At 41.7% G+C, this 27,932-nt stretch overlaps 2 protein-coding genes across 2 annotated transcripts; one reads left to right on the forward strand and one right to left on the reverse strand.

Annotated features, from left to right (window-relative positions):
- Positions 1–169: 169 nt before the first annotated feature.
- On the forward strand, positions 170–14,641 carry LOC122772469 (ankyrin repeat and BTB/POZ domain-containing protein 2-like). Its single transcript, XM_044030553.1, has 17 exons — positions 170–1,185; positions 7,163–7,312; positions 8,778–8,985; positions 9,449–9,601; positions 9,701–9,866; positions 10,286–10,375; positions 10,455–10,556; positions 11,301–11,397; positions 11,663–11,798; positions 11,895–12,148; positions 12,467–12,645; positions 12,727–12,832; positions 12,915–13,017; positions 13,248–13,320; positions 13,408–13,476; positions 14,171–14,284; positions 14,381–14,641. The coding sequence occupies exons 1-17, from the start codon at positions 303–305 to the stop codon at positions 14,609–14,611; spliced, it is 3,114 nt and encodes a 1,037-aa protein (XP_043886488.1). The 5' UTR covers positions 170–302; the 3' UTR covers positions 14,612–14,641.
- An 8,110-nt stretch (positions 14,642–22,751) lies between these two features.
- rhoua (ras homolog family member Ua) lies at positions 22,752–27,892 on the reverse strand. The gene is made up of 4 exons (XM_044030961.1): positions 25,980–27,892; positions 25,641–25,699; positions 24,927–25,115; positions 22,752–24,270 (listed from the first exon to the last, which is right to left on the reverse strand). Exons 1-4 carry the CDS (start codon positions 26,242–26,244, stop codon positions 23,989–23,991), a joined length of 795 nt encoding a protein of 264 aa, XP_043886896.1. The 5' UTR covers positions 26,245–27,892; the 3' UTR covers positions 22,752–23,988.
- Positions 27,893–27,932: the final 40 nt, after the last annotated feature.

The raw sequence follows: 27,932 nt of genomic DNA on the forward strand, positions 1-27,932 counted from the left end.
GATGTACACACCTGCAACATGTTACTCCTCCCTTGATTAGATCATGTTGCGTCCACGCGGTGGCGCTGCTGAGCAGTACTAACACCCAGCTGTGTTATGAATGGACTCTATACCTGATTGGTCCATGTGCGTAAAACGCATCCTCTTCATGCTGTGTTGGTTTTGGTTTTGGCACAGTCTTCTGTGGCTCTCGGTTCTTGGCAGTGAGGCTGCGGTTCACGCATTTACACTTGATGCATTGGAAACTTTGATTCTGTTCTGCGCGTAAAAACAAACCAATAAATAAACAAACTTCTTTAGTCATGTCCAGCAGTTTGTTGGTGAAAACTCTGGAGGATCTGAGTCTGGATTCAGGATATGTGGCGGGGGACCCGAGCTCGTCCCTCAGCCTGTCCTCCGGCAGGTCGGGTCAGTCTCAGCCCCACACGGGCACCTCTCAGCGGGGACTGTGGTGGCAGCACGCCGGCTCTCTGAACAGCAGGAACGGCAGCTGGGACACGGTGAGCACGTTGCCAGAGGACGCGACGGACATCCTGTCCAAGTGTCCGTGCCTGCCGGAGCTGGAGGAGTGTCCCTGGACCGAGCAGGAGCTCCACGACGTCGTGCGTAAAGTCGTGGGTTTGGATTTACAGCTCACCGGCGAGGCTGTTCACCGCTTGTCCGTTCTCCTCCAGCGGGCTTTGGTGCGCGTGGCCAGGGAAGCGCAGCGACTGAGCGCGCTGCACAGGCGCTGCACGCGCCTGGAGGTGCAGAGCGCCGTGAGGCTGGTGATGAGCTGGGGTCTGGCCGAGCGGTGCGTCTCCTCCGCGCTGGGCGCCGTGTCCCTGCACTGCATGAGCTCGGGGGACACTGCGCGTCAGCGGGGAGAGTCCGCGCGCTGCGGGCTGACGCTCTCCGTGGGCCGCTTCTTCAGGTGGATGGTGGAGACGCGCGTGTCTGTGCGGGTGCACGAGTACGCAGCCGTGTGCCTGACAGCATGCCTGGAGACTCTGGTGGAGGAGGTGACCGCGAGAGCCGTGGAGGCGGCGAGGCTGACCGCGGAGTACCAGAGGGAGCGAGGCAGCGGGGTCACCACATGCCGCGCGGTGACCACGGAGGTGCTGGAGGGAGCCGTGAACAACGACACGGAGCTGTGGGGGCTGCTGCAGGTGTACGAGCATCTCGTATGTGGCAAAAATGCCAGTGGTGAGTTCACGTTCTATTTATCAAGTTTCTATTTAGAGTCATTTTAAGTTGAATGTGATTTTTTTTTTCATTGTAAAAAATCACAACAAAATCACAACATTCAGCGTCTCATAGCACTTACCCATGCAGGCTAAGAGGGGGAGAGAAAATAAAAGATAGACCACCTTTTAGATGTGGATATATTATATATAAAAGTTGTATTTAACTAAACATCATCCTGACAGCAGGGACTGTTATAACAGGACAGGTAAAGCAAGAGGCCCCAAAGCTGTGGAGATAAATATCAATTAATCTGGTTATTGGCCTGGTTTACATAGCTTTATCATCCACATTTCATTAAGAGCATTGTGTTTTGGGCTCAGACATCTAAACTTTCTGGACCAGTGCATTAATCACCTTTGAACCAAGGCTACTACTCCGTTAATCAAAGCATTGACTGACAATCCAGACTCTTTGTGTGTGTCGGTCCACGTTGGTGGGCATTTTCTGCCCGAGCACTTACCTTTACCCCCATCCCCTGCACTCTCACCCTCTGTCCGTCCACTGTTCCTATCCAGTGGATTTCTTCTATGTAGCTTATTCCTGCTTTGTAATTTGCTTTGGATGAAAGCATCTGCCAAATGCTCAAATGTGAAAGTAGTGTTATAATATCTTTAAACGGCTCATATCGGCTGTCGTTATCGGCCCTCAGATACACGTGCTGGCTGCTCGTCAGAGCTCGGCACAGTTCACAGAATAACAACGAACGCCATCGAGTCAAAAGTCACATGTGCACCAATGAAAACATGTGTGTTTTGACTTGACATGTGTGTGTTTTCATGCATCACTTGATCTCACAGCCTCAGGCAAAATTCACAGGAGCAGATGCTTCTCTTCTCCATTATCTGTGATAAAGATAAAGACAACTAGATGAATATAGCTCTGTCAGTGTTTGTGAACCATCTGAAGCATGATTCTGGCTTTGATCTTTGTCCCTATTTGAAAAGGATGTCAATTGTGTTCAAACCGTCACAACTTTTAATAAATATTTATCACATTCTCATCGTTGTTGTTGTGCAGCAACTCTGCCACTCACGAGGCTTTGAGCTGATCCTGCGCCTCCTACACACAGGATGCTTTTACTGAGGCACTAACTGTAGCGTGAAATATCCAGATAATGATAAACGATAATTAGCATTAGTTTAAGAAGTGGTGCAGTACCATGGAGAGAGTGATGGGGGGGAGGAAACCACCCCCTCCAGACAGGAAACATGCATTTTGGGTAATAACAGATACGGAAGTGGCTGATTGTCCCGGATAAAATGCCAGGAGTTAATAGGAAGCATTTAATGTGGTCGGATTTTTGGAAAAACAGGTCATAAATATGACGGGTGAGATTCAAATGGACTCTTCTTTTGAACGTGGCGAACAACCCGAAGAGAGCAATGTCACTCTCTACCAGTCCTGTATAAAGTACCTTAAAGGGATACTTGAGTAAAAGTACAAGTATCTTAGCAGAAAAATGACTTTAGTAGAAGTTGAAGTCAATTTTTTTATAATATTACTTAAGTAAATGTCTTAAAGTATATGACAGTTACTGTACTTAGTTACTAACAAAGTAAAGTACAGATACGTGAATGTTGTCCTTTGTTACATTACAACACTGCTCTCTACTCTTACAATGCACAGAGATAATAAGTATCCTGACACCTTGTGAGGCCGAATATTGCTGAGAATGTTGCCGGATATTAAATGTGACGGAACAGAAGAAACTGATCAAAGTAGGGGAGATAAAAAGATGAATAAAATAACCTCTGTTTGATGTGATGTGAGCAGATGTTTCTGAGCTCAGCGACGACATAAATCTGCTTTCTGCATTAATGACATTACAGGCTGTGTGTTTTTTATTTGATCCACTCAACAGGATCTCTGCAAACACGCTGGAAGCATCTTCTCACATTTCACTCCCGGGATTTATTTTTATCATCAGATCGCATGAACCAACTTGGTCATGAAATAGTGTCCCCAAGTGTTGCCAGGGTGTGTGTGTGTGTGTGTGACTGGACATCAGCTACCCTTAATGTTGTTTTAGCCAAGCAGACGGCAGTGGGAGCCGTGAACCTTGTGCAGCCTGAGTGGGAATGAGAGCTCCTTTGTGTCGCCTGTGTGGGTCGGAGGCTAACAACACTCGCTCACTTACTCGCCTTCAGACCAGTCTGCGTCCCAGCATGCAGTGGGGAGAAGGCCAGAGGAAAAAGCAGGGCCCTCAAGTTGGGTCATGTTTACCTTTCTTCAGGCGTGATGTGAATTATTCACTGTGGTCAAATCACTTTAATGCTTTACTCTGGTTATATGAAAAGCCTCTTTATTTTAATCTATTAATATCTAAATAGTAAAAAAAAGAAAATATTCTAAACAAGGCATTGTTAAAATCTGACTGAATGATCAAGGTCATTTTAGCATCTCAAAATTCAAACATCTGATTTTTTTGGAGCAGTTTATTTACTGAAAGGTTAATCTGGAGATTGAAAAACGGTTCAATTTATTCAATATGTTCGATGTTATTTGACATGCGTCTCTCACTAAACGACCGTCCTACCTGCGAACACTCTTCGTAACCGAGACTTCACAACAAGCTTTGCCGGAGCAGAGATGATCGCGAGTCACACAAAAATAGCAAAGAAAGAGCAGAAATGGAATTGTTTCACTAAAGATGATGACTTCCTGTGGTTTGGGGGTGGAGCTTTGACAAGAGGGCACAGGGCTGATAGGACGGAGTGTCAGAAGTAAACACAAATTTCATGAGGTGCAAATTCTGCAAAGATCTCAAATTCTCTGAAATTCAAGTAAAAAAATGTGCATGCTGTGATGTCACAAATGTCAACCTTTTTTTTTTTACACACTCTCATAATCGTACAAAGATGTAATTCCTAACATCATCGCCATTGTGACTGTGACACTGATCCTCAGTGTCGTTGGCTCAAGTATTAAAAAACGCACACTGTCAGATCCTCGTCCTTTGTGTCCCGCTGGGTATTTGCTGACTCCTGATCTGCAACAATGCAAAGAGCCTCAGTGAGGACAATCGACTGAAGCGCAACACAAACATGCAGGGAGTCAAACTCGACCACCATCATAATCACTGACACTGAAAGTCTGCTCTACATGAAGAAAAACACGTATGCAATCTTTTGCACAGACAAAACGCAGAGAGTCAGAGTCATGAACTGTGGAGAAATGGTGGACCAAGTGTTGGGTTTTGTGTTCAGTTCCAATGTTGCATTGAAATCTCTCCAGGTAAACACAGGTGACCAGGGACCAAAATGTAACGTGGACGTCAACACAGGCTGATGAACGATGTTTAGCGAAAGACTGATTATCTATCCCGATACGCGAGTCAGAGCTGGAAAACACACACCTTGTCTTGAAAGTCGGCTCCTGTTTGGGTCCAAAGAAACAAATGTGTGCTTCAGCGGGGACGAGAGGCAGATAATTGGGCCCCCGATTACCTGCTGTGTTTACAGACACCTAGTGAACAAGCATCTATTCATGGACACAACAGGAGACCAGTCTGTGGCGGACAAAGCACAAATCACTGTTTTCTAATCCTTACCTCGGTCCTCCAACACACACACACACACGCACACACACACACACACACACGCCACACACACACCTTGGCTCCTCTGTGGTTCTGTTGTCCTCACCAAACACTTGCAGCATTATATCATTCAGCAGAAAAGAGCTGTTGTTTTCAGGCACACTGACTGTGCCACTGTTTTCAATTGGGACACACACACACACACACACACACACACACACACACTCCTCAGCTTTGCCCTGCTTACATTTAGAATCACGAGCGATCAAGTCATTTCCTTTGACTCTCTCCTTGTGTATGTGTGGTTGAATAAAAAGATAGAAGTTAGTGTGTGTGCGTGTGTGTGTATTGGGTCTGAGTAAATTTCCCCTGGTTATAAACTCCACTGTAACTTGTTTTTTTTTCAGCAGTGTTAGTGGATATCAGCATCCATGTTGCAGAAAAGACACCAGGTTTATTTGTCGATATAAACACGACACCCACGGTGAGCGTAATTTAGCCGTGGACTACTTCATTTCAGCAATCTACTTGGGGACCCTGCACCTTTTTTGCAGCTTGAATTTGTGATGCAAATTTTCACCACAGTGACACTGATACAACTTCTCATCAAACTCGTCTTGTCTATTGAAATCATGTCAATGTGCTCAGTATGTTGAGTTGTTTTTTTTCTGCATTTCCTGAATATTGCAACTCACAGTTTCATCATGTGTCAGCTAAGATTTGAATAACGTTACTCTCATTGCTTTGTTTAAAACCAAATTGCGTATGTTGCTGCTGGTTTGGCTGTAAAAGACTTGTATTCCTGCTCTGGTCATCAGCCACCAACAGTCACGTTAAACTCGCGAGTGGACGTTGGAGGGAAGACTTGCGTTGTTGTGGTAGTGTGTAGTATCTGGTTCAAACCTGTCGGTGGTTTCATGTGTGGAGCCTGAGTGGACAGATGATGTTGGTTCAGGCTCAAACACAGTTGACACAAGGTTTTACTTTGTCTCATGTGAATGCAGTAGATTACTGCAGGGAAAAAAAAACATTTATAACTAGTTATATATGTATATATCATTTGTTATAACATATTCTGGTGGTAGTTTGGTCAGATAATGCAGTTTTAATCTGGTTCAGTAGGTTGCAGAGAGACACAATATATTATAGACAGAGGGACAATCTCTGAAGTTGTAAAAATGAAGCCCAAAAACAAAGTACCTAGAGGATACATACAGTGAGCAGCTTAATAAAACCACCTCTTATAGTTTTACATAAAGGCCAGATGGAGATTATGTGATATTAAGGTTTAGTAGCGCTGCAAGTGTTGAATTACTTCCTGCTCTGGGCTCCGTGTCTGTGATCTGACTCGGTATCAGACTCCGTCTGTTTCCACTTCCTCTCGAAGCTTTGAACACGGCGGATGAAAATCTTTACAGATTAGTCATTTATAGGATACGAGTGTGGAAGTGGAAGATCCTTCTCCAGTTTACTGTCTCTTTGATCGCTTGTAACCTCTGGACTTAAATCCATTGAACCCTTTACTTACTGTACAGTATGTCACTGGGGGAACAAGACTTTGTTTCCTTTTTGTTACAGTTTTCATGTAGAACATCAAGGTCCATGAAGGTACCATTTAAGGTTCCTTGTCCATATGTCCTGCTCCAACACATCTGATAGATTTCATCAACTTACTTAGTTTTTGAGCTCTTACTGTAGATGCAGGAGAAGACTGAGCCTTCCGGAACTACACTGAAGTTTTGATTGGTCATATTTCATACTTTCTTATTTCTTTTTGGGTTTGGACGTTACCAAATACAGCTGGTTAACAGCTTTTTTACATGTATATGTGATAACAGTAGATTAAGACTCTTTTCTTACTAATCTTGTTACGTTTTGTTGTTCATGGTTCACGGTGGATTGAGTTTCTTACTAATTTAATAAAACTCTTCAATCTACGGACCCAAAATGGTTGCAACCAGTGGCTCATAAAATTTTTAATCCCATCGTAAAAGTTTAGAAAAGCCCTTAAAACCTGGGTCATTAAGTGTGGAAAAGATAGAAAACAGGTCACATATTGATAAAAATGCAGTGGAAGGCAACGAGGAAGGAATATTATGGAAGGAATTACGCAACGTCATGGACGCCAAGGGCCCGTAAAACACTACAGAAGTCATTTTCTGTAATGGAACTGTGGATTTGAGCTGTACGTTCTCTGCCATTTCTGGACTGTATTAAGACATGAATATGATGAGATAAAAAGCGTTTCACAAAACAAATACTGAACCAAAATAAAGACCTGAGCTTCAGGGCGCTAATAGAACGTCAAACCATGACACTAGGATACGTTTGAAAGTCTTTGCAAGATCAAATAACAGAACCATCTGTGTGTGTGTGTGTGTGTGCGTGTGTGTGCAGGTGATCTGTCGCTGCCAGCCCATATCAGCCCATACATGAAGGTTCCTGAGGACCCAGTGGAGAGCAGGGAGGACGCTTACATCCAGCTCGAGCTGCGGACACTGGAGCAGGCTTTGCTGGCAACCAGCGTGGGCAGCATCGCAGAGCTCAGTAAGTGTGTGTTTGTGTGTGTGTGTGACAGACATCTTGTGTGTCTGGTGTGTGTGTGTGTGTTTGTTTAAACTGTGGCTGTGTCGGGCTCCTGGGACCCCTCACCACCCCTCACCCCCTCACACCCCTACCTAATCATTACATAACAACCCGTGGCTTGTGTCCAGAAAACAAGGCCTCCTTCACACCCTTGCAGGCCACTTGAGCTCACCGTGTAGCCGCTCATTACTGGGAGAAGGTAAAAACGTCTCAGCACCATTTTTTTTATGGACTTGACGACAAGTTGGTGTGGTCGCGGGACTCACAGCGCTCTGTTTGTTAGACTTTAGATTCCTGTCACGGGTGATTTAACAGCTTTTCTCCCTCGTTATATATTATTTGATGTCTGATGAGGTTGTTTGGAGAAACATGAAACACAGGGAAGTTTGTGTTTCAGGCTTCAGTGGGGGTCTCGGGCTGCAAATGAAGTGTTTTCTTTCACGATTATTTACTCGGTTTATCAGTTATTTTACTGTCACACAGGAGCAAAGAAACCATTGTACAGCTGATCTGAAAACCCTTTTTTTCTACTATCGAAACAAACATCTCGCTCCTCCCTCAGAGCTCAGAAACCTCTTGCTGTTAAATGTGTTTGTTTTTTTACAGTAATGGTGGCACTTAAAGATGGCGATGATGTTTTTCGGGTCATAAACAGTGCTGTAAAAATTCATGCTCAACAAAACACGTCACTGAGTCTGTTGTTTGTTTTTTGTTTGTTTGTTAAAAGGTCCAGCGTCAGCACTAATAAATGCTTTTAATTACTAATAAAGTGCAAATATGTTCCCAGTATGCGTTAATTAGTTGAAGGTTAACTTAACGTGTTTTCCCTGAAATGATTCATCGTTCGTTTTAGCTCTACAATTATAAGAAAAATACGGTTTAAGAAAACACAACATTAACAAAACACTAAAACATTAAGAAAACGCTAAAATATGGAGAAAACACAACAACATTATGGAAATGCCACAACATTAGGAAAGTGGAAAACACAACACATTAGTACTTTTGGTAACGCTTTAGATTAGGGAGCATTAATTAGTTGCTTATTAGCATGCAAATTAGGAACATTTTGGCTCTTAATTAGTCATTATTAAGTACTTATGAATGCCTTATTCTGCATGGCCTTATTATACAACCAGAAAGCCATTAACTAAGTGTTTTCCCTCAATAACCTCTGAATTATTGCTTATTAGTAGTAAGTAAGGAAGTTGTTGTATATGAATTACAATCTCAATCCATGCTAAGCTAAGCATATTGAGATCGTAATTCATATACAACAACTTCCTTCCTATTGTTGTTGTTGTCATGTTTGGCACTCCAGGGCCACCGTAGAAAAGCCACATCCATTGTAAAGTTCTGTCCTATGATCATGTTAACGACATAAGTAAGTAAATCAAGTCTAAATTGAAATGTCACACGTCTGCAGGTGACCTGGTGTCTCGAGCGATGCATCACATGCAGCATCTGCGCTCCTCCACCCCGTGCCTGAGCCCCGCTCGTTCAGCCAATCAGCCGTCGGCGTCTTGGGCCCCGGACGCCCTGCGGACCCTCTACTACTTCCTGTCCAGCCCGCAGATGGAATCACTGGAGAACCCCAACCTGGAGCTGTCGATCATGTCCCTGACCAGAGAGAGGTGTGTGTTTGTACTGAGATTATATCTGTTACAGAACATTATCAAAAGGTTTGATACTAACCAACATGACAAATAAACTCAAATGAACCCTAAGAACACAGAGCATTTAGGTCTGCTTTTTTCCCATTACTATAGTAAAATATAAACACACCTGAACAAGAAGAACTCAAAATGTTTAAAATCGGATTTAATCTCTTGAATTTGGAAAAACGTCACATTTCAAAGTTCGCTTGGCTCGTTTTTAATGAACAAAAATGAATCTAATTTGCTTTACTTCTGCACTATTATTGCTACTAAATATGATTTTAAGTTAATCATAACTTTAACTCAAAAACACATGAAAAGACTGACTATATAAATAAACGGATAAAAGGAGTTCTAAATATGTAGAAGGTAATAAATAAATTAAAAGGAAGATTAATAGAAATATATTATTAAGAAGTGTGTCCAAATCCTCCTCCAGGCCTTTCCTGCTCCTGCCCCCTCTCATGGAGTGGATCAGAGTCGCCGTGGTGCACGCGGAACATCGCCGCAGCCTGTTGGTGGACAGCGATGACGTCAGACAGACAGCCAGGCAGCTTCTTCCTGGATTGGACTGTGAACCCAGACAGTTTAAGTGAGACGCTCACACTTATTACTGTGTTTTTGCTGCACGTTTGAAACAAAACAGCGTGATCTCCAGCAGATTTACGGTGTTTTCTGTGTGTTTTTGCAGGTCAGAGTGCTGCTTCCACTCCTTCAAATATCTCCATGCAGAAGCCGCGTCGGTCAAGTTCCAGCAGGATCTTGGTTTCAGGATGCTGCTGTGTGGTCGAACGGATCTGGTCCATCAGGCCACGCGGCTTCTGGGAGCTCAGAGTGTGAACGCCATGGATGACCAGGTTGAGGACATTAACATTCACTGTTGTTTTTCTTTTGTCTTTACATTAAATCAACCTGATTTTGCACTGTAGTCCTTTTATTTTATTGTGTTTTAATAGTTTGTGAAAGGGATGTAGCACAACTGTGAAGTAAACACATATTTTTTGTCCCAGTTATTTATGAAAATATTAAAATTTATAAAAAAACAACAAAATTAGATCTTATTATATGTTTGTATTATGTGTTTTAGTTTAGATTTCTTTTTCCAGAACTAGGAATATAGGTTTGAATGAATTTAGTAAATCTTTAAAGTGACTGATTCTGAAGCTGCAATACCTCTGAGGCCCACCAGTGGGCCGTAATCCACACTTTTGGAACCACTGTTACAGAGATCCTGGATAATTGAAATGTCTAAAGTTTTGTGTATGTGCTGCTGCAGGGACTGACTCCTCTGATGTACGCGTCCGCAGCAGGAGACGAAGCTCTGGTGCAGATTCTTGTTGAGGTCGGAGCTAATCTGGATCTGCAGGTAAAAACACACCTGCTGTAACACAGCTGTTTGTGTATTTGTGACACAGATGACCACAGTGTGTGTGTGGGTGATTTAGGTGCCTGGCTGCTCCATCAAGCATCCCTCCGTCCATCCTGGCAGCAGACACTGGGTGGCGCTGACGTTTGCTGTGTTGCACAGTCACCTGTGTGTGGCTCAGGTGAGGACTTAACTTAAACATCAACTGGAAACATTTCAGGTGGTTGTTCCACTTTAAGCTCTGCAGTTTGTTCAAAAATATATACATATATATACATATATGTATATATATGTGTGTGTGTGTCTGTATGTATACATATATATATATATATATACATACTGTACATGTGCATACAGTATACGTATATATATATATATATGTATATATGTATATATATATATATATATATATATATATATATATATATATATACTGTACATGCGCATACAGTATACGTATATATATATGTATATATATATATATATATATATATACATATATATATATACATACTGTACATGCGCATACAGTATACGTATATATATATATATATATATATATAACAAACAAGCATTAACTCTCACACCTATGATTAATTAACACATTTTTGTACCCTGAGAGAAAAACTCAGAGAGAACCCAAGCACACACGGTGAAAATGTGCAAACTACACACAGAAGGGCCCTTAATCAAACCGGTTAAGGGCCGATGCTGTGAGGCAACAATGCTAGCCACTGTATCACCACGTGGCCCCAAAATATATACAGTTTCACATAATAAGAGGATGGTAATGCAGGCTGTTAGACATCAGATCCTAAATAAATGATTATTCTGGTCATTTAACCTTTAGTTTGAGCTTGGTTTAGATTGTTTCCCCTGGTTCCCCTGGAGTGTGGAGAGTGAGTCTGTGTCCTTGTGTCGGCAGCTGCTGTTGGAGGCCGGAGCAGACGTGGAGGGGGGAGCCCTGCAAGACGACCAGGAGAACTCAGCCGAGACACCACTGCAGTTAGCCGCGGCTGCAGGTAAACTGTCAGTGTGAGGAGTCGTTAAACAAAGTTTGTCATGATTTGTCACAGATACCAGCATATACATAATATTAGAGGTGTTTCTTACGTGTGGTTATCAGCGTTAAATGTAAATGTCTGCACCACAAAAACTTAAACCTGTGGCTTTGAAACACAACTTAAACAAAGTGTGTAGCTTTCCATTAAAGTCTGATGAAATTAAATGAAATAAACTAAATAAAATATTCTTCAAATTATATAAATGTTCCTTTTTTTTCCCCAGGTGACTATGAGATGGTGGACATGCTGCTCAGCCATGGAGCGGACCCTTTGCTCAGAGTGCATCATGGGAACTCACTGACCTCGCCGCTGTATGAGGACATGAACTGCTTCAGCTATGCTGCAGCACATGGACACAGGTGAATATGATGATGATGATGATGATGAGAGAAGGTGGGCGGGGTTTCCATTGAGGAGACTGACCATAGATGCATCATGTATGTCCTGCTCTACAGGAATGTTCTCCGGAGGCTGCTGCTGCAGCCCGAGCATGGGAAGGAGGACATCCTTTCACTGGAGGAGATTCTTGCCGAGGGGGTGGAGGAAGAAGAGGAAGAGGAGGTGAAAACTGCGGCTCGCCCTCCGTCTCCTGACCCGTCAAACCCTGTTCCCAGGCTGTGTAAGGCCAAGATGAAGGCTCTGCAGCAGGCGGCATATTACAGCACTGAGCACGGCTACCTGGATGTAACCATGGAGCTCAGAGAGATGGGTGAGAAGCATGTGATGTGATTCATGTGATAGATTTGTTTGGGTGTTATTGTACCTCTGTGCAGGCAACAGCTGTGGTGACGGCACATACTGTTTCTCCCATTCTTGTGAATGCAATATTTCTATTTTTGGAATATAAAATGTCGTCTGTAAGTGATCGTTCAGTGTTTCTTTAAGTGTGCAGTTGTATGAGGTCACCCAGCTTCAGATATTCACTGTGGCTTCTAGCAGGGACAGTCTTTTCAGAATGGAACTCTAAAAGAGAGACATTACTCACAGACCCATGTTGTGCTTTGTTTCATCTTCGCTGTGTGGCCAGGTGTTCCCTGGAAGCTCCACACCTGGCTCAAGTCTCTGCACAGAGCCCGCCAGCTCTGCAGGGATGAGGTCACCGTCTGTCTCCTCACAGAGTTTAGCTCCATCAGGACGGAGGACTACAGCCCCGAGCTGCTGTCCACTGGAATGCCGCTCATGTTCGGCATGTTGGAAACCAGTAAGGTACAACACCCACCCGTCTCTCTCTGTATTTGAGTCCGTGCTGGTGTTTGTGAACATGTTTAATGTGACACACCTCTGCAGGACTATGTGATAACCAAACGGCTGGCATCCATCTTTTCTCACTGCTACGGCCGCTCCCCTGTCCCTCCCGTCCCACTCATGGACCTCACCCTGTCCACGCAGCTTGGTAAATATTTCACTGAGGTCACGTGACATGTGACGTGTACCTGGATACCAGAAGGATGACAAAAATCCCCCTTTGCCCACAGACGTTCACTTCCTCAACAATCCAGACATGTCCGATGTGACGTTCGTGGTGGACGGCTGCCCGTTCTATGCTCACAGGGTTCTCCTGATGTCAGCCTCCGAACGGTCTGTCTCTGTCCTTCCTGCTTAATTAGCTTAATATTTATTATATGCTTTAAATGAATAAAGGTTATCAGTTTCATTTATTTATGCCATCTCAAGTTGTTCAGACCTAATAACATATACTATAAAGGTGTTAGTGTATATTTTTAATTTTAATACCTGAGGATCAAATTATTAAAAAATACAGAATGACAAAATAAAAAATCAACTAAAATGAACTTGTGTTAAATCAGGTTTCGGCAGATGCTGAGTGACTCGACGGACGACGTCATCCACATCGATCACATGAGCTACAGCACGTTCCAGGTGAGGCGCTGATTTGTCACGTGTTGACTTGGTGGTGATGATGTTGATGACGATGATGATGAAGAGTCCATGTCTCTGTCTGTGCAGATGATGATGAAGTCTCTGTACTGCGGAGGAACAGAGGGACTGAGCCTCTCAGAGTCTGAAGCGATGAAGGTAAATGTGACTCAGTCTGGGCCTCTGTGCAGATGATTAGAACATTAAAACAAGAATAATCAATATTAATAATTGTAAGTTACTGTACTGTACAGTACTATTACTGTTTTACTGAGTAATGTGTGTTTATGATTATCAAATTGTCTCTGACTACATGTTTTCTGTGTGTTTTCCTTTTTTTTCTGCTAGTTCATATCTATACTTATTTTTACTGTAAGCACCTCATATGAAATGGAAGAATGACTGTACAGGTTGAATTGAACTGGATTGAAATCGTTGCAAAGTCTTTCCAAACAACAGACATTATTGCTATTAAAAGGGTTTTCAAGTGAGGTTTTATGTAGGGCTGACACATAGTAAATGCTCCACTAGAGGGCATCGCAGAGAAGGTACTGCTCTGTTTCCTCCTGAGCATCAGGTTACATGTTTCTGTATCAAAACCTGATCAAGCAATCTGGACCTGGACCATCCACATCCCCATGCAGACATATCCTCCATCCTCAGCCAGGCAGTAAACCGTTTTACCGCCAGATACTATGTGAATGGGTCTGAATGGATGGCACTTTTTTGCTAACTAAATACAAGTTGTTTATGAGTCTATTTGAGGGGAGAAAAAAGCAAAAGGACAATCTTAGCAGTACTTTCTGGTGATGTTTTAATATAGTACTTCATGTATCTGATTCTGTTTTTGCAGCTGCTGCCCGTGGCCTCTTTCTTCCAGCTCAGAAGTTTGCAGAGGAGCTGTGAGATGGCGCTGTCTCTGAGTCTGACACTGGACAATGCCGTCAGCAACTACCAGACGGCCAAGGTACAAGAATGTTTTTATCAGTTATGAAATAAATTCCACTTGTTGCTGGATAATAGCTTTATCTGTGTGTGTGTGTGTGTGTGTGTGTGTGTATAGCACCATGGAGCAGCTGAACTCTGCAGGTTTTCTGAAGGATTCTTCCTGCAGCACATGGACCAGCTCTTGGACAGGGAGGACTTCCACCGGCTGCTGCTCGGTGGAATCGTGCAGGAGCTTCTCTGCCCCGGGGCAGGCACGTGGGACCATGATGTGCTCGACCTCCTCAGGGATCTGGAGGCCGCACTGACGCACAGACTTTACACCCTTCACTGTGCATGTCGAGAATAGGACTGATGTGTTTTTTGGGAAAAACAGCCATACAATTGTCGGATGGTCAGACTATAATACAAATTACGGTCCAACCGTCATTTGTGTAGATAATATTCTCAAAAGTGTTTTGAAAGTCAGTCATCTCATATACTGAAAGCTCAGTCTGTAGGATTTCCTGAAGTGGCTTTTAGGTAACGACAAAAAGATCAACTGTAGATGGTGGTGTTTGGTTTGTCCTTTCTAGGCTACTGTAGAAACATGACAGCCGCTGTGGAGAGTGACCGTATTCCTGAAGTTGATAAAAAGGCTAATTCAGTGTTAATAAGAAATGAAAATGATTGTTTTAGTTTCTGCTTCCTAGTTTCTGCATTTTCTGAAAGTATTGAGTTCAGGATGAACACAAGGTGTATGTTACTCACATGTTTCACACAGTGAGTAACGTACTGCCCAGTCATGGGAGAAGATGGTTCCTCTGGGATTTGCTTCCAAAGAAAGCTTGTTGTTTGGCTGGAAAAGGGATTCACACAAGGGTCTGGAAATGAGAAGGAAATACGAATAGTCTGGCATTAACATGATAGAAATGAAAAGGCTCAAAAATGACTCAAAGGTGAGTCATAAGTGTGCTCAACTGCTACGTCTAGTGGACCCCATGTATTCCTTGTTGGACCTTTTCAGTGATCGGAGAATGGAACCTAAGCTGCTGCAGAAAGCTGCAGCATTACATGTGCCAGCTGTACCAGGTGAGCTGTCTGCTGCCATTTTTTTTCCCAAAATCTTCTCCTGTATTTATTTGACACTTGGACTGAAGACACCACAGTTTCCTCTCATCAGCTGTAAAGGACATCGCCAAAGAATACTTGGCTATCATTACCTGCATTGTAAGGTTAGATTTGTATTTGTTTTGCTTAAACAGGGTTAAGACTGAGACGAAACCCACCAGGCTGACGATCCAGATTTAGAAGACCAGAAAATAATACATATAGATGTTTTTTTTTAGATAGATTTAATTTGAATTGTTTTTTTAAAAGACTGTTTCATACTTTGTACAACAACAAAAAAAATCCATATCTCAGAATAAACACTGCCTTAAAGCATCAGCCGGCTACAGCCTGAAGACATTAGTATAAAAAGAGAGACGTGTTTGTGGATGATCTCTGAACATGTAAAATATGTACATATTATTGTGAGTAAAACATCTTATTATTAACAATAATAATAATAATAATACAAACTGCTGCAGTGTTTTGTGTTATGTTTGACACATTTCCGTTTCCTCTTCTTTGTGTTTTTACAGACATGCATGCTCCTCTCACTTTAAACTGACCCACTGAAACATCTGGAATCAAAAGAAAAAAAAATACTTTATGCATTTAATTTTTCAGATTTGAATTCTATAATTATCTGTGGTCGAGTTGATTTTTTTTCTCTGTATTTGTTGAGTCACTATTTAAAGCTGTGATGAGATGAGAAAGAATCAAAAATAAAACCCATACATGTGTATAGTCACTCACACTGTCACACTAGAGGGCGCTGTTGTCAGGTGAATAACCACAGTCATAATCATCTTCAGTAGCTGTAGGGAACTGGATTTGCTTGAGTAAGGTTCGGAAACATTTTAACTCTCATCTAAGAGGCTTCTTCAGTCCTGACTAACTGGTGGAAAGAACCTGGTTCAAGAACCGCAGAGGAGTCAGCTCATCTGGAAAGGGCTCAGCTGTCCACCTACACCTGAAGGACAAGGACCACCTTCAATGCTGTCCTGAGTTCTCTAATTAAAATGATCTCCAGTCACACACAGTAAGAAAGATGAACTCAAACACCCACAGTAACCTCTCTCAGTTAAACAATCTGCATTTTTTAAACTGAACAACTTGACAGTCAACACACCTGATTCAAATTGTCAGCTAATCAGCGCTGCAGAGGCCTGATAACGAGCCATTTATTTGAATCAGGTGTGTTGGAGCAGGGAAATATCTAAGGCACGCGGGGCAGTGGGTGCCCGGGCCCTAAACAAAGCCACAACCCTAACCATAAATCAGGTTCTGTGTCATTAGGACCAGGTTTTTGGTCTCCGTAAGGGATACCAGTCCTGACAAGGTCAGTGTTTATGCCAGAAAATGTTCTAAAGAGCAACTAGAGAGAGAGAGAGGGGGGAGAAAGGATTGGTCTGGAGCTGACATGCGAGTATATCCTGTCAGCAAGAGAACAGCTGACGACGACGTCTTCTTTTTGAGCATGTACACACACACACACACACACACACACACACAGAGAGGTTGGCACGGCTATTTTGCATTGACTTCCACTGATTTGGACGGTCAAACAAAGTGTTAATCCAAGTCAAGGCCTAACTCTAACCTTAACCTAACCACGATTTAAATTTCAGCTTTCTCATTAGAACCAGGTTTTGATTCCCATGGGAACTACTGGCCCTGACAAGGTCTTAAAAAGGTAACAAATACAAAAAAACACACACACACACAGGGTGCGGTCAGAGATAAGACAGAAGTGGACACAAGCAGCTGTCTAATCAGCAGACATACTGCCGCTCTTACGTCACCCCCACATTTTTTGACTCTGGTTCTTTTTCGAGGACACTCAGTTTCTGTGTTTACACAGCACATTTGCGTCATTAGCACAAAGAATTGATCTCTCCTGCCTCCGGTTTCACTCTGTTGCTCTTTATCGTCTTTCTGTAAGCTGAAGATATTTTCCTTATTGTAACAATAAAAGACTTTACATTATGATATATTCTACCAAAACGTAATAGGAATCAGAATCAAAGCTGAAAGCTGACCGCCACAGGTGAAGTCTTCAAATGTGACGCTTAAAGTCCTGTTTAACATGTAATGTTTTGAACATGTCATGAGTACATGATTTGTTGATTTCCTCTGTGGACTTTGGTGTTAAAATCTGTTTCTCCTCATGTCTCCGCTGGCAGCCTGAGGGTGGAGGCGTGTTTTTCAGTCAGCTGCAGGAGGAGCTGGAGGTGTGGAGATGTCTCATGAAAGCAGTTTGAGGTGAGTCGACTGACACAGCTGGTGCAGCAGTAGCACGCTGGACCTCAGATGACTGAGAGGCCATGACAGCAGGGTTGAACAGTGCATGTTCACGTTGATTACGTCACATCAGCCCCTAACTATGAGTCAGTACCTCATACAGTCACACTTCAAAAAGACCTGAACTATCCCTTTATTTATATATTTAAATCATTTATTTATCTGTTATTTAAAAGCTTTAATGTCATTTGGGTTGTGGATGGAAAATGACACCAGTGTTATTATAGTTCACGAAAACGAACAGGTAGAGTCTAGGAAAAACTCGATAACTCACTGAATTGTGTGTTTAAAAAAACAAACTAAAATTAACTAACGTAGCGAAAATGTGCTGAGTTTGAATCTTTGTATATGTATTTCATATATTACCCTTTTGGGTTCATATGAAGTGCATTTAGTTTTGTATTAAAAGGTTTTATTTGGGACGGCCTTTCCATTCATTCAAAATAAAATGTTTTCAATTTGTTTTTGTTCTAAAAAAAAATTAATTAAAACTAAACATTTTAAAAAACAGAAAGACCTTGAATGACACTCGTGTATCTGTATATATTGTAGACAGAAGCACAACTACATCTACTGAAAATCTAGCAGTAATTAGTATTTGATGAATATAATTCCTGTCATATGATGCTGCTCTGAAATGAGAAACCTTTTACAATTATGCCACATGTGGGGATTTCTGACCACAATGTCATGACAATGTCATGCAGTGTACTTAAAGAATTCATAGTCATAGAATTTAAGGGTGTAAAATTGCCATTGCTCTATATCCACAGAACCATTCTTGGCCCCTGGTTGTGGAGCTCAGCTCGTGCATATGTAGGGTTAAATAATTATCATCAACAGAGGCACGAGATGAAGCAATTTTTTGAATCACAAGGTCATTAAAAACTCTTTGATTTCCAATTAGAAACAGTTTCTTGTAACCCTTGTTAACAAAACTCATCCTTTGGACTAAACTTATCCCTCCTGAACTAATCAGAAACTGAGCGTTACGTCTTTATTTGCACTGGTGACCAGCTATAGAACTGGCTAATTTAACTTATTTTAATTGGCTGTCACAATTGTCTCTGGTTTGGTCTGATAAGCATGCGTCAGCTAGTGGCGCTCAAGTATTGTATTGGCCCCTCATCAGAGGCATCTTCATTACAGCAGGAAGAAGCCGTTCATCTCCGCAGTCAAACATGTGTCAAGTGAACAATACTTGTAGTTTCCTGACACACTGTGGACTTTAAACAGACAGAATCATCTATGTCCACCCAAATAAAGCCCCGGTCAGGATATTTGTTCTCAATGTGGACACTAACCTAATACATAAAACAATTAGTGGACATAACTTAATTGCTAAAAAGATGTGACAATCATTTTCAGAAGCTGTGGTTCATCAGTTCATGTGCAGATCAACAGGGATGGAAATCAGTATTGGTCAGTATCGGTATCAGTCTGATACTGGTCAAAATCACTGAATCAGATATCAGACAAATAAAAATGACAAAATCAATCCAGAATTTGATGTTATGACATTTTATTGTATACTCACAGTAACAGGCTGGTATAGAAGCTGGTTTAAGGTAGTGTTTTTTTTCTTTTTTTTGGGGTTTATTTTGGGGGTTTTTCATTGTAGCCCACAGCACCTTTCATCAGGCACCTTGTATATAAATAAACCTATTAACTTGTGACGTTTGGATAAAAAGCAGCAGAGTTCAACTTGAGGAGATCTCATTTTGGAAGATAAACTATGATTTGTACGAGCAGCACGTGGCTCCGCGCGAGTCACGGAGCAGCTGATTTAAGGGTCTTTGTTGTCACATAGAGCAACCAGTTTGTTTTTCAGACCGAGTTAATGTCAGGACACACACACACACACACACACACACACACACACTCTGCAGAGATATGCCACTAAACAAATGTCACATGATGGCCTTCAAAATAATACTCTTGCATAACTGCTAGAACCTCGGAGCAGAGAGTGTTTTTTATTAATGATCCACTCTGAAGCTGGGTGACTCTGTGTGGGCACTCAGTGTGCGTGTTTGTTTGTTTGTTTGTTTGTCTCTATGTGCGTCTCCATGCCACCAAACGTTGCTCAGATCTTACCCCCCACTCTTGATTTGCATCAGCTGAACACAGCATGGCCACCGCTGCACTGTGCCATTCCAAAACATTCATTCAGCCACAACAACATGAAATAACATGTCTAAAGCAGTCTTTACATGAAAGGGGGGCAGAAAAAGTCGGGAATAATCCTAATGATTATTTAAAGGGATAGTTTGGGGATTTTTGAGGTGGTGTTGTATGAGATATTCTGTGTTTTTACATAGAGGGGACGGTGTCTGTGTACTTAAAAGCTGCAAGAGTGCAAAGAGTGTTTTAAAAGTTCCAAACTGACTCTTTAAAGGTAAAATGAGAGCTTGAATATACATATGTATTACATAATATTAAATTAGGGTTCTACAACAGGTTTAAGAGTGCAAGTGTAAGTCTCACTACTTCTGCACTTTCTTTCCTTTATGTTCTAGGTATGTTCCAAAAAAAAACTATTGAGAGATAATCATACTGTATGGTCATTATAGCCTTGCTAAAACAACATGCATATATATAAATGTGTGTACACACACATATATATATATATATATATATATATATATATATATATATATATATATATATATATATATATATATATATATATATGTACATATATATAGTATAAGTATAGTAGTAGTATGAATATATATATATATATATATATATATATATATATATATATATATATATATATATATATGTGTACATATATATAGTATAAGTATAGTAGGTATGCTCTTGTAACTTGAGGGTTACAGACGTTGAGGAGTTTCTATTCAAACACAAACACACTCCCAGTCTCCACCGCTGTGCACCAAGCCTCAGAATCAACAAACCACAGCATGGTTTCACCCAGATATTCTTTATTTCTCAGGGTATAAAACCTTTATACAAACACATCTTCCTTTGTCTAACGTCCTCTGTTCAGTGTGTAGAGTTCAACGCGAGCGGCACACTATCTGTTTTCACGAGTGCAGGACAAATAAGAGCACAGCGATGTTCTCACAGAAAGAAGCTCTCGGCCTGTGGGTGAGCTCAGGAGAGAAGCCTCACAGAGAAATGTTAGAAATCTCACTTAAACCAAACTCCTGATGGGTGAAGTGGGGGCATTTATGATGATGTAAATGACACATGTGCCTTTAGCTCTGAAAGTGAACTGGTGTTTTGGGAAACTCCTAATGTAAATGTTTGTGTGTTGGATGTTCAGACAGATCATATAACGTTTGTAGCACAGAAAATTAGTATAAAAACAAATGCAATTTAGCTGTTTTTCATTGTCCAACTATGTAATCCAGTACATACTACAGTACATATATATAGAAATGTGTCTTAGACCATTAGAAGAGTTGTTGTTTTAGCAAAAACCATACAGTATAATTAGGATGTGTTTTAAAATAAAAATAGCATCTACAGTTTAAAGTGTCAAGTATTTTTTGGGTGAAGTAGGCTCATTTTTGCACCCAGCCTTGTCATCTTCTTCCCTTTTTAAACCGGAATCCATTTGGGGGAAACAAAATGATTGGTTGTGTTAATTACAGTAGACAACTTTATTTACTGACGGCTTTCAGGACGTGAAGAGAATTTCAACAGAACAGATGAAAAAAAAAAGTGTTCTAGAAACAAATTACAGACTCAAGATTGAATCAATAATGTTCATATCAGCTTGTGGTCACGACTCTGACCTCTGGTTCCCAAAAGCAATAATTTCATCTTTAGGGTTAGGGTGAACCGTGACATCACACGTAAAGAAATTCCCTGAAGACGTTCCTAAGTTGTTGAGCTCACAGTTTCTAACTTCACTTTTAACCACTTCATCGTAATCACTTCATCTTAAGAGTCCAAGTGAACATTTATGCCAAATTTGAGATATTGTGGCAACAAGGCAAATAATGCTTTGTAATGTATTATGGGATGGACAAGGAGAGGAGGAATCAAAACAGAGGCTGATCTATTCTCAGATTCATGTGTGCAACTGCATTATTTAATGGCAACAGACCAAAATAGTTTTGAAACTAGAATAAACCCACCATTATTTATTTCCTTTTTTCACCCCAGAATGCTCCTCTGGATCCCATGCTACATGGGAAAACAACAATTAAAAAAAACAAACAAAAAAACATGACATTTATAAACTGCAAATTTCAAAAACCTGAGGGAAAGTTCTGTTTGACCTAATAAAATCCATCCTCACCTAAAACTGCAGACACACAGCAGGACAAACAAATGATTTGGTCTTTTCCCCCCTTGTAAGAAACAATACATTTGGTATCCTGATTAAAAACATGGACACAGTGATCCCATTCAGCCACAGTCATAACCTTCTCCAGAAATCAAGTCCTATTGAGTCCTAAAACCCCAGCTCAACATCGATGTCTAAACTCAACATACTGTATATAAACTGTGAAGAAATATCTGAAACTGTCCTTTCACTCCGCTGATCTGTATCTACGTTTTTGAGAAAGTTAAGTTAGCCTCTTTCTCACTTGATAGATGATCTGATTAAGGTTTTCTCCTGCACGGTTTATGGTCTCAAACACTAGTTTGAGGTCTTGGGCATGACATCCAATTTGTAATTTAGGGTCAAATAGACCATAAATCACAGCATGTATCAGGGTAAGGACACTGATTGACAGTAAAAACAAACCCCAAATATTCGGCGGTCGCACAATTCCCAATGTGAATTGGCTTTTACAATGTTTCACACAATTTTTTTTTTGCCTGAGTAAAACTATTTTCAACTCAAATCACATCGCCTCATTCATGTAATTTGGGTCAAATTTGATTTTACTCAAGTCATAGTGAATTCATTCAAAAAGAAAATCTCATCCTGTGATATGGAAGCACCTTTAGAAAGATTGGGTTTCCAGTCAGACAAGGGGTTAGGAAATGCAAGGAACGTAAATGCTTTTTTGTGTGTGGTTAGTATAAAGAGTTAATAATCTTAAATGTATGTATGTATGTATATATATATATATATATATATATATATATATATACATACGTATATATATATATATACATATATATATATATACACACACAGTACATAAATCTGAGGTTCTCCATAGTATGATTGTTTTGCATATGGACTAAACCACAGCAGATGTGCTTCAGTCCAATACACTGCTGACTTTCACACAAAGAGCCATTCAGATAAAGGCACTGCGGAGAGATAGTTTTGAATCATTAGCGTTTTGTTCTCGTGTGAGTGTAAGTACAGTATACAAAGGAAGGTGTGGCAGGTGAGCGCTAAACATCCACACATCTTCTGCTTTGGCTTGCTTTGTTATTTGTGCTCGACGACATAAAAAAAAAACCCAGAAAACCTGAATTTATGTGAGAGAGAACAGGCTGCAGAGCATGACATGAGTGTTTCTGTAGTATTAACGTGTGAAATCAGAGTGGTACAAATAAGACCTTAGAATTGCGATAAATGAAGCAAATTATTCTAAAGCACCCTGAATCATCTTCTTACTACAAACCTACACAAACAAACAAACATGTAAAGAGCATGTGGTGTGATGTGATTAAGACTCTACATGGACAAACCATGTCACATTGCATAATTCATCATTAGGAGTGAAGACGCACCATGCCGTAACATAACAGTGCCAGATTGTTGCGTGTCCTCTGTGCTTGTACAGTATTTTTCAGGTGTCACTGTTTCTAACAACGGTCTAGTCTAGATTAGGTTTTGCAGCACGTGTGCCCTGAATAAAATTAGTAGCAACTTCAAAAAGTAACTTTTTACTCTGGAACAACAGTCACTCCAAAGCTAAAAAGCTGCCCTAAAATTAACTCTGGGCTAAATGTGTTAATTAAGTGTTGACTCATGTCCAGCGATGAAGTTATTGTCTCTGGTTGTCTAACGATAAGGTTTGTCCTCTATTTCAGTCCAGTTCTGCCGTCTGTGCTCCTAGAAACTGCAAAAACAGCATCTCAACCACCTTCTCCAAAGCCTGACTACATTAGGGCCTTCAAACTTCAGAGTGACACAGCAGGGCATCATGTGCAACATCCATCAAGAGGACACAGGGGTACTGCTTTAATCTCAGAGCAGGTTCTGCTAGAACCCGCTCAGCTCAGTAGTAAATCTCATCCACGTTGAGAGTAAGACCCTCTCGAGGGAGACACACACTGGATGTGAGTCCAGGCAGAAACCCAAGCCCAGCTAAGTCCAAAGTCAGAAGAGGATCAGAGACTTGGACCCAACTAGCAGCAGAAACCAAATCATAACACAGGTCTGCTCTAGGCCACACAACAGTACCTTTTCCACCAAGACTTTGACAGACTCTTCATCTTGTCCGGTGTCTGCCTTTGCTTTTTGCGTTTTCGTTTCCCCCTCTGTTGTTTTTGGGAACTATACTTCTGCAGGCTGGCCAGTATGGCCGCGTCAAACACTTCTTTGAGGTTTTTTTGGGTCAAAGACGAGCACTCCATGTAGGCCACAGCGCCTATCTCCATCGCACAGTCCCAGGCGTCCACTGGGTCCACGGGCCGCTCTCGATACTTTGCCAGATCAATAAGAACCTTAACAGAGACAGAGAGAGAGAGAGATAGAAAAGGTATTTGGTATCAATCAATGAGAGCAGAAATATGTCTCTGTAATGTCTGTTAATGGGAGAGCATTAGCTTTTGCCCTTGATCAAGTGAGGTAGAGGATGGATGGACAGATGAATGGATGGACAGATCGTTGATATAACATCGAGAGAGCGACTGCTCCACAGAAGCTGCCACTGAATTCAGACTTAAATCGACTTAAATCTCGACATGATATTCCAACTTCATTCTTGGAATTTTGACTTTAATCTCGAAATGTCGAGTCGTACATTTAAGAACAGTTAACGACGCGAAGTCACAAAAAAGCCGATGGACATTGAGGTTCTTCAAACATCTCGATGGAGGACAGCTGCTTTATGTGCACACCTGAGAGCGAGACCAGGTGAAGAAGGATTTTTGTTTGTCTGTCGCTTTATTCAATGCTATCGATTGCACTTTTCTATGAAAGAAGTTACCTCTTGGATTTGTCCCAGCGAAGTAGTTGCTGGTTGAGTTTGTTCACGATTCACACAAGTTGTGTCTTTTTCAACTATGGTCACTGAATTTAGGTGAACACCCCTCATATATAATCATATGTTTAAAGATGTATGCAGTACAAGGTGCTACATGGAGCAACTCTTACACACCTTGACGTCCTCTCTGAGGTCACACTGTGTCCCGACGAGGATGAGGGGAGCAAATGGGGCGCATCTGCGGATCTCTGGGACCCACTTCTCAGGAACGTTCTGGAAAGAGGTGGGATTGACGACACTGAAGCACAACAGGAACACGTCTGCGCTGGTGTAACACAAAGGACGCAGCTTATCAAACTCGTCCTGTAGAAGACATGAAGAGAGAGAGGGAGAGAGTGTCCACAAATGGGTCAAAGGCAAACATGGTATTCACCAACCAGGAAAGTTTTAGTGCAGCTCAAGCAGAATACACAGCGTCCTGTCTGTCCTGGGACACTTTAGACAATAGACTGGCAGTAAAGAGGAAATAGTGGAAGAGGAGAAAGAGATGATACATTCAAAAGAGAGGAAGCAACAGGAAAGATTCCAATTTAGACCCACCAGTGGAGCAGGAAATCTCACTTCCTCTTTTGGTATGTGGGTGTACAGTGTGTTGGTGGAGGAAAAGGTGTTGTCCAGTGATACTGAGTGATAAGTTCATTATTATTACAGTAAATGATAATGACTGTTTTTCTCCATTAGTCTCTCATTCCTCTGTCATGATTAATTTTTCGTGATTTGGTCAACCCAATCTCTAAAGTAAGAGAGAAAGACTTCCCCTCGGGTATTGTTTCTATAACTTAAATTAAACTAGAGCGTGAAATGCTGGTGTGTGTTGGGATTACTGACCTGTCCAGCTGTGTCACACAGTTGTAGTTTGACCGGCTGCCCGTCCACTGACACCACCACTGCACAAAGGTACAAGCACACACTTAGCAACAATGGTACATGGTCCAAAAAAAACTTTGGTGACGAAATGATTGAAAAAAACAAAAATTTACTAATCTTAGTTGAGTTAGTGTCACACTTCATTTATCATAATATATAATTCATGTTGTATATACCGTATGTAATGTTGCAGGTCGACCTTGAAAATGTTGTTTTAGTTTTTATTGGTCACTGTGGTGGTACAATGTAAAAAGTTACAGAAACAAATGAACTATAGCTCCAATAAAAGAATACGTTTACCTGAGAAGTTGTCAAAGGCAGTGGGCACGTACTCGGTGGGGTAACCGTTGGTGGTGTAACTGACCACTAAGCTCGTTTTCCCCACAGCTCCGTCCCCCACGAACACACACTTCACCCGCCTGTCCACTGTCCCTGTCCTCGCCACTGTCCCGGGCTCCCGAGTCTTGTCGGAGCCCCTGTCCCGGCTTCTGAGCCTCCTCGGCGGGACAGGCGGAGCAGGGGATGTCGGCGCCGTGTAGCCGCTGCCATCGCCCCGCTGAGGCATCAGAGCCGGAGAGGAGGAGGTTCAGTCCCGCTTTGGTTCAGTCTTCACATCGTCCGTTAGTCCGGTTTATGTGTGTCCCGTGTTCATTTCCGTTATTCCGCCGCCGCTGCAGCTGCCCGCCTCCACTGAGTCTCCATGGTTAAATGGACCCGCTCACTCTGAGACTGTTCGTGTTCAATCTCATCAACTCAAGTCCGACCAGAGCAGCAGAGTCAGCAGTAGCGGATGTAGCCTTTTTTTAACATAGGGGCCATAAAGTGAAAGTGCCAAACTTGTGGCCCCCCAATGGACTTCATGTGAAGTTTAATGTAAAGATGTATTTTACAAAGGCATTTAAAAACATATATCAACAGATTTTCGTATCATTTATGTCATTAAGAGTCTGTAGGATCAACATGGGCATTTCTGTGCTGGAAAGGTTCTTCAACCAGGAGGACACACGAGTGGATTTCTGTCTGAGCAGAGAAAGCCTTGTACTTCAGGACCTTCTCCACCAAGAACTGAGACAAAGAGTGTTTCTGTTCTGGCCCCAGAGTCCCAACTATCCAGAGTTTTCGACATGCCTCACTCCACTGTCCACCACATCGTCCCCAGAGACACAGAGGGGCCCCTAGAAGAAGTGGACTGTGTATCCTTTTGGTTTACAGGGCTGGTTAAACACCTAGCTCTTGTTAAAGCAGCTGAAGCTATCAACGGCTGCCACGTCAGGATAAAGCCACCAAGCGGCCCTGATGGTCCCATGCTACAAGAACAGGAGACTGTTCCCATAAATCATCCTGCAGGTCATATGTGACCATCGGGGTCACCTACGTGAGCTAGCCAGGGTCAGTCCTTAATGAAAGAGTGCTCTGCCACAGCCCTCTGTACTGGCAGGTACTCTATCCTCCTCCAGTGCACTTCACCCTCACAGACAGCAAGTACGTGCCTCCAACAGCCACTCGCCCTCATCACTACTTATTACTTATATTCATACAAGTACTACAGGTGCACCACACCCTTGTACCACATGAAATTAATCACTTCAAACTAGTGGTGAACAATTAATTGAAAGTTTATCAGAAACGCAATATAGCCTACAACAATTTTCAAATCGCAGGACATGCAATATTTCTGAAAAAGTCCACCAATATGTTCATGACTTTTGTTTCTGATTTATCTCTGACTAAGACGGACAGGGAAGCTTTCGCCTTTATGTGATATAATTATTACAGCTGCTAAAATAGTTATACAGTTAACTGTAATATTCATGTTATTCACGTATTCACATTCAGCCTATATAAACATTAAAATTACTGTGACAGCTCTCAGTTTAATGTAATATTCCGGGTAGAATGTCAACATAATTATCAACAGATTTTTTCTCTGTTGTCTATTTTAGCTGTGAGCCACGCGTATCCCAGTATTCCAGTGGGGCACTGAAGCCACATAACTAGTTATGTCATGTGGTATATCTTAATTGGGCCCCTCAATCATATTCTATGTGGTATGTTATTCACCCCTAATATCTGAAAGAGGCCTCTCAGCCAAATAACACTAGTTATTAGAGCTCCTTAGACTGTGTTATCCACCCCTGTTGTCTTGATGGGGCCCTGTCAAATAATGAAGGATAAGTTATGTGATATGTCTAATAGGGCCCCTCAATCATATTATTATTATTATTATTGTTATTAATATAATTAATAGCCAGG

The sequence above is a fragment of the Solea senegalensis genome, linkage group LG7, assembly GCF_019176455.1.
Source record: "Solea senegalensis isolate Sse05_10M linkage group LG7, IFAPA_SoseM_1, whole genome shotgun sequence".
NCBI classification, from domain to species: domain Eukaryota; kingdom Metazoa; phylum Chordata; class Actinopteri; order Pleuronectiformes; family Soleidae; genus Solea; species Solea senegalensis.